This window comes from Euphorbia lathyris, chromosome 3 (assembly GCF_963576675.1).
Source record: "Euphorbia lathyris chromosome 3, ddEupLath1.1, whole genome shotgun sequence".
NCBI classification, from domain to species: Eukaryota; Viridiplantae; Streptophyta; class Magnoliopsida; order Malpighiales; family Euphorbiaceae; genus Euphorbia; species Euphorbia lathyris.
This window is the reverse complement of record NC_088912.1, coordinates 36,632,598-36,640,808: the sequence shown is the minus strand read 5'-3', so window position 1 is coordinate 36,640,808 and position 8,211 is coordinate 36,632,598. Positions and strand designations below refer to the sequence as shown.

Genomic DNA, 8,211 nt, shown 5'->3' with positions numbered 1-8,211 from the left:
TTAGTGAACCCATATATAATGTTCATCCCATAGTGGACAAGAACACGTTGCCTTTTTATCCCTCCGCTCAGCTCCACATTTATAGCAAAACTCAAAACCACATCTGTAAAAACATAAAACAACCATAATCTCATAAAATATATCACAAATCAAACTATTGCATAACAACGTCTTAAGTTGCTCCAGATTTAAGTATAAAGAATTACATACAACATTTTTTTTAAAGATAACCTCTTAAGTTGCTCCAGATCAAGTTTAAAGAATAACCCATAACATTTTTTAAAGATACCTGCTTATTTGGATCCGAAATGATTCACCGTTAAATCAATGCTAATTAAAAGCTTAGGTTAGAAATTTAAAATATTATTCTCAATTTCTCAAGCAGTTGTTCATATCATATGCGCTACCAACACAACATCTATCACTTCGCTTCATGTAAGGTGTCAAGACACAGCATCAACCAAGCATCACTGATCATATATATTGTCTTCCATTACCTTTACTTAATGCATATTTACACCCTTAAAGTTGGTAAGTTTTGCCTATTGGCACCCTGAACTTTTTAAATAACCTATCATACACTTATAGTTGACTTTAAAAACCTATCACACACCTAAAATTGACATTAAAAACCTATCACACGCCTAAAGTTGGCTCATTCGGACCCCTGCATACAAAATCACTGATCTGTCATCTTTGACAGGTGGGATTACGTGTGAGTGCTATAGAAAAAAGAAAAGCGTATTAGTTCGTTCTGTATGTCACCTCATATGTCAAAAATGACAGATCAGTGATTTTGTGTGCAGGAGGTCCAAATGAGCCAACTTTAAGTGTTTGATAGGTTTTTAATGTCAATTTTAGGTGTGTGATAGGTTTTTAAAGCCAAGTATAAATGTGTGATTGGTTATTTAAAAAGTTCAGGGTGCCAATAAGTAAAACTTGCCAACTTTAAGGGTGTAAATATGCATTAAGCCACCTAATAAATCATGTATATTGATGCAAGATGATGATGTCCGTATTATATGTTTGATTTATGGATATGGCACGGTAATATTTTTAACATTGGTCATCAAGAATAATTTTAAATCATAACGATCAAAATGGTACAATTTTACAGTTAACGTTGTCAAATTAAGCTGAGTTCAAACATCCTATAAATCAATTTTGGGGTAAATTACACTTATAGCCACTGACCTTTATTCATTTTAATATTGTGGTCACTGAACTTCAATTCTTAACAATTGATCACTTGAACTTTATACTTTTTAACACTTGTGGCCACTCACTTTAACCTACTCCTCAAAATGATCGTCAACGATTTTAACTTGAAAATATTTAAGAATTAAAGTTATTCAGAACGATATTTGAAACCAGTTTTTATTTTCTAAAATCACCTTTTTTGGGGCTCTCTTTCAAAAATTCACTTTCTCTCCTAACAAAACAACGCCTAAATGACATCGAAATGAAAATTTTCAACAATTAAAGTTCCTTAGAATATCATTAACTCTTCGAACTTTTTACTTTGAGGCCATCAACGAACGTTTTGAGGCATTGAGTGACCCCGTGTTAAAAAATGTAACGTTCAGTGACAATACCATTAAGAATTGAAGTTCAGTGGCTACAATAATTTTAGAGAAATATTTTTAAAATCCACTAAATATTTAGATTTTAATATTTTTTTTTTTTGTGCATACATAAATATTAAATAACATCAAAAATTGACAGAACAAATCGGAAAAGGCAAGCTTACCACATTCCTACTTTACTAGTAGTACTATTCTAGTTTTGGTGATTCAGGATTGATAAGAAAGTTTTATTGATAATGTATGAAAATAGGCTAACTTGACAATAAAGCTTTGCCAATTTAGCAATATGTGATGTTTAGGGTTAGGATTGCATATGTTTAACAATTTCTTCCGCACATGCTACATGTCCGCTTGCCTAAACAGGCCAATTTTATTGGCGGACGCAACAAATCCGCCTGTGAGATGAGCGGGGGTGAATTAAATTCTAATTTAATGCATAAGTTCTTGTGATTTCTTTACCCTATACATAGATGTGTTGTTTTCCCCATAATTTACAAGTATCCAACAGTGTTGTTCTTTTAGATCAAATCATGAAGAGATACACAATAAGATGAGTAAGGTACCTACCTGCAAGTGATGTGATAGCAACCTTGAGCAAGCTCAATCATATGGCTACATTTCTTACACTGCCGCCATAGCTTCCTACTAGCCAGACTCTTCAATTTCACATCATCTCCCGCCGGATGCAACCCTTTGTAAACATCACATGTCATGTTACTATGCCAAGGGACCTTGCAATTGATACAGAAAAAGCGACGACATTCCAAGCATCTCCGAGAATAAGTAGCTCCAGAACCAACAATATCTTTTTTTGACATCAATGCCGAGCAACGAGGATATGGGCAGTAAACTCTGTCTTTAACAGGAATAGAAGCTTCTTTTAATCTATGGCGCATCATCTCTCTTAATTTAGATGTCAAGAACTTGCTACAACCCTCAACAGAAAGCTCAGAGTTGCATCCTGAATGAGGACATTTAGGAACCATGCCCTGAAACAACTTGACTTTGACATGCTTTTTCATACAGGTGAAGCAGTAACGATGGCGGCATCCGTTAACTGAAAATATGCGATCAACATCAGTTTTGTCTAAGCAGATAACACAAGTAGTAACAGTGTTCTTGGCCTTTCTTTTGGTGTCCATAGATCGATGAGTTGATTGGAATTGGAAGGGAGAAAGTGTTAATAATGGGGAGGAAAGCAGAAGGACGGAATCTATTCACATTCTCGAATTTTTGTGATTTTGTTTTGTTGAATTCTCCAAAAACGACTCTTCCTCCCCCACTCTCTCAATCACACAGCCCACTCTCGATTACCTCAACTGCTTTAACTGCTGTTCACTAACATTCCATTAAATGCTTGGATTTTTTTTTTTGTTTGGAACTGATTTTCAGTCTTATATGTTCGCGCCCTCGTTATCCGGTATTTGATAAAATTAAAAATTAAGTGATGAAAAACTAAGCAAGTGTATATACCGAGTTATGTTGCATACTCATTTATTATCATGGTTATCAAAATTGGACTTGTTAAAGAACCGAAAAAGATAGAGGATCAAGGGTTAGAGGTTCAACCGGAATTCAATGAATCATGTAAAAATTATATTTTTATTGACATTTAAACTAATAACGTATTAGAATCTTAACAATGTCAATAAAAGTTATACTAATAATAATATTTCTTTAATATCATGTTGTGGTGAAGCTCTTAACCTAGTGGTTGAGAGCTTACCTATGCCTTGAGAGGTCATAGGTTTGAATCACATTCGGATCTGGTGGAGATTTTTCTTTCTTCTTTAATGTAAGCGCATTGTGAGCAAAGTTTTTTTTTTAAATGATAAAATTAAAAAGTTACTAAAATTCATTATATATAAAATTGAAAAAAGAAATATAATTTTTAAACTAAATAGTTATTATTTTTATAGTATATTATTAATTAATATTATTATATTATTATATTTTGTTTGTATATATTTAAAATTTAAATACTAATCAAACTTAATTAATATTAAGAAGAACTAAATATTAAATAAAATAAAAAATTAATATTAAATAAATTTTCAGCTTGAAGTCATGGTTCAGTTCTGGCTTATGCTTCCGTAAATCGTGACATAAAATCACCTACAATAACTGTTCGCATGTAATAAAGTCTCATCATAAAGGTCGGAAAAAGTTCGTGCTCACAATTAGCATTGATAAGTGATGAAATTAGCACTCATGTAATAGTGAAATGATATCACTGGCTATTAGATAAGTGGGATTGATAAGTGTATGGCCAACCCAGATAAGTAGTTTACTCATTTGATTCATCAATCCACTAAAGATTAAAAAAATATCATAAACAGCAGAGAGGATAACATCCATCATGCTTCTTGTTTATTATATCGATATTAAAAGATAAAAAACATTAAGATATAACTACATGGTCTCCACATCTTTATATTGCTGATACTTTGTCTTAGTTGGGGGCAGTAATAGTTTGCTAGAACGCACTTACTGTCCACAGACAGTGAGCTCACTGCTAACTAAGGACATTCTCATAAGATCGTGCACATAGAATATCTGAGTTGGAACTTATAGAATGATATATTAGAGAGATAAAATTAATTAATTGATTGACAGTGAAATGTCAAGGTAATTAATTAAATGTTAATTAACTGGTTAATTCTTACTTTGTATCAAGGTGATCAATTGATTGGTTTTGGAGTTGAGTATTTAATTGATTAATTAGTTTGCAGAATATAATTAATTAATTTGTAAATTAATGGAATTACATTCGGTGGATAATTAATTGAATTAATACATCAATTTATTACTTAGTGTAATTTATTTATTGGGGTAATTAAATTTTATCTAACTATAATTAATTGCATAGAATAAATACTATTGGTATTTATTTATGTAGTTAGATTAGGATTGGATTAAATATATAATTAACCAATAAACCCTAATCACATTAGGAATACAATGACACTGTATATATAAATTGAAACACCTAAAACCCAAATCTAATACATGAAAATTCCGGCCCCCTTCTACCGTAAATAGAATTCGGCCAGCTTGAGTACTATTCTCTCTCCCATTTCGTTACGTTCTTGTTCTGTTCTTCGACTAGCACTGGTTCCAGGTCAATAGTTGTTCGTACACTTGAGTTTGGAGGTCGACTACCTTGTGGATTCTTCGGTTGTCTCTAGAAGAGACAGAACGTGTATGTTTTATTCTTAAACGGATTAAAACAGTTTTATTCAATTCATGGTTAACGAACAAAGATCAAACTCAATGGGTTCTACATAAATTTTTAACAGAAATTACGATGTGCTACAGTTGATTAACTAACTATAATCCCTAATAGATCCTACATTTTAATTTTAACCAATTCAGTATTATTAATTTAATTTTTTAAGTCGAACTTCAATTTTGACACATTCCATCTTTGTAGTTACTATAATTTGTAATTTGATAGTTAATTTTGATAGTGTGTCAAAAATAAAAATTACTTTTTTTTGATAAAATATTGTATACCTTTTACTTATCTTAATTTATACTACCATCAATCATATATCTTAATCGTTATCTTTATTTTTAAATAAAATATATAAACTTTTTTATAAAACATATCCTAATATATTAACCAATGTTATCAGAATCGGACCGGACATCAAACCGGATTCATAACTGGGTCATGGGTCATTTGGTCGGATCGGATGGATCGGATTGATCGGACCGGATGACGTAAATTAATTTAAAATCCATTTTTATTTAGTGGAATGAAAACTAATAAATATAAATAATATAACAAATGTGTCTTCTATGGTTACTTTGTTTTTGACAAAGTAACCCTTACTTTGTGTTTCATCATTAGATGATGGAGTGTAAAATTTATCTAATGGTGAAAACACACAAAGCAAGGCTTACTTTGTTAAAAACAAAGTAAGCATAGCCTAACCCTATAACAAATTACATATTTTACTAATGCATAAATAACTTGGACCTTTAAAATTATTTGGGCCAATGGAGAACTAACCTAACCCATCAAATCTTTTAGTGCAACTCCATAATTCTAAATTTCATCCATATAGCTAAAGCTGTTACTTCTAGTTCTGTTCGTGGTGAGTGGGCCTGTCCACCACCGTTTATTATTGAAGTGTTATCTTTTGATTTAAGTTAATAAAAGTTTTTGTTTGTTTCAAAAAAAAAAAAAATTCATCCATATAAATTCTTCCCCTTCTCCTTAGATGGTTCTAATATTATAAGGAGAAGTGGAACTGAATCGGAGTTATTGTTTATTGATTTCTTAGGCAATGGTTGTTGTTTATAGATTTTTCAGGCAATGGCAATCCCTTTTATGGCTATTTTCTTATAGATTTCTTAGGTAATGCACTGAACCGGAGTAGTACCGGTTCCCGGTTCGACCTCCGGTCGCCGGTTCAACTCCGGTTCACAGCGGGTTTTTTTTAATGTTCATCGGACCAGTCAAGCTCGGACCGGATTCCTTGCCGGCTCCCGGTCCGAGCTTGATAACACTGATATTAACTTTACCTAATTAACTTTAGTAACTTCTAATTGGTGAATCCTATAGTTACTTTGTTTTTTTAAAAATTAACAAAGTAATTTTTACCATTAGATTGTTGATATGAAATTAATCTAATGTAGTTCATATATTTCTTCTCCGATTTATGTCAAATTAAATTAAAACGTATATAATAATACATGATTTTTATAGTTGAAATAAGTTATTTAGCACAAAAAATCCCATCAATCCAAAACTAGTTTGGCACCAAGTCGAATAAAATTATCATAATAAGAATATAATTTTTTTTATCTAATACCATTAAATAATATTATGTTTTATTAAAAAAACTTAAACAAAAAGCAATTAGTTAAACGGTATTATTTTCTCGTGCAATGCGGGAGTGTTCAACTAGTGATCACTAGTTGCATAGTATTACATAATTCCAAAAACATGTTATATTTTCATCCAAGCGAACCAGTAAAATCCAATACAAAGCAGATGACTTACTTAAATAACAAATACCATTTTAACACACCATTTTCATAAATTGTATTGTAATAGGACATAAAGAATTAATTTTAGAATCTTGTATTGAGATTAAGCATGTACCATAATAGATACTTGTTTTTTTAGAATATGAATTAAACATGAATAATATTAAATACTTTTTCATAATATGGAATTGAGAGAATAAGTAATACCATTTCTTGCCATCTAAAATAAATCATTTTTGCAATTTTTTTAGGGACGGATTCCCCGCGCACTCCATAGGGTGGGGATGAGCACAAAAAATCCTCAAACCATCGATTGGTTTCCCAATCCGTTTCTGCACATATTGGGGACAAAGTGGAAAATACATCTCCAATCTCCCCCAATTGTCATCCCATCCTTAGTCCATATAAGGGACGAAAAGTGAAAGATAAAACAGATCTTAAATTATAACAAATCCAGCCACAATACCATCCGTCCAAGGATATAAAAAGAAAGTTGCAATAATTAAGACTATAATCTATAGCTGTGTTCTTAGGATACCAATCTAGTTAGGATGTCTGGCCTCAGTCCCTTGATTCCTATATTTAATCAAAAAAAAAGACAATCTTGTTCATCTCTATGACTTTAAGTTCCATCATCCCAATCTATATATAACGTCGTGGACAAGAGCATGTTGCAACTTTGCACCTCCACTCAGCTCCACATTTATAGCAAAATTCAAAACCACATCTGTAAAAACACAAACAACCATGTTGCAATTTAAGCTGATTCAGTTCAAGTTTTTTTAGATCAAATTGGTAAGATGAGTATACCTGCAAGTGATGTGATAGCAACCTTGAGAAAGTTCAATCATATGGCTACATTTTACACACTGTCGCCATAGATTCCTACTAGCCAGAGACTTCAATTTCACATCTTCTCCAGGAGGATTGTAAGCACCACATGTGATGTTAAAATGACAAGGGACCTTGCAATTAATACAGAAAAAGCCATAACATTTCAAGCATCTCCGAGCAGCAGTATGTTCAGAACCAACAATTTCTTTTATTGACATTAATGCTGAGCAATGAGGAAAAGGGCAATAAAGTTTGTCAGTGACAGGAATAGAGGCTTCTTTAATTGTTTGGGTCATCCTCTCTATCAATTTAGATGTTAAGAACTTTGTAGAGGTCTCGACAGAAAGCTCAGAGTTACATCCTGGATGAGGACATTTAGGAACCATGCCATGGAGCAACTTCATTTCCACGTGCTGTTTCATACAGGTGAAGCAGTAACGATGTTGGCATCCATTCACTGAGAATATGCGTTCAACTTCAGTTTTCTCTAAACAGATTGCACAAGTAGTAGCAGTGTTTTTGCCCTTCCTTTTGGTGTCCATTGATGCTTGGATTGGAAGGAGCAGCAGTCTGAGTCTGAGTCTCAGTCTCTTCCTTTTTCTAGGCAGTAAAAGTGTGTGTTATTAATTAGTAGGAAAGTGGATCGAGTACCTTATTTTTAACCCTTCTACTTCCATTTCTTCATTCATTTAATCGATGAGAAAATGGTTTACTTTGTCTAACTTTAGATAACTAATTTTTTTTAAGAAAACGACTCATTATTCAAATTATGTCACCTTGCTATCCTCAA

At 32.3% G+C, this 8,211-nt stretch overlaps 1 protein-coding gene across 1 annotated transcript; it reads right to left on the bottom strand.

Moving 5' to 3' along the window:
- Positions 1-2,728, bottom strand: LOC136222614 (E3 ubiquitin-protein ligase RSL1-like). Its single transcript, XM_066010358.1, has 2 exons — positions 2,154-2,728; positions 1-103 (listed from the first exon to the last, which is right to left on the bottom strand). The coding sequence occupies exons 1-2, from the start codon at positions 2,726-2,728 to the stop codon at positions 1-3; spliced, it is 678 nt and encodes a 225-aa protein (XP_065866430.1).
- Between the last annotated feature and the right edge of the window lie 5,483 nt (positions 2,729-8,211).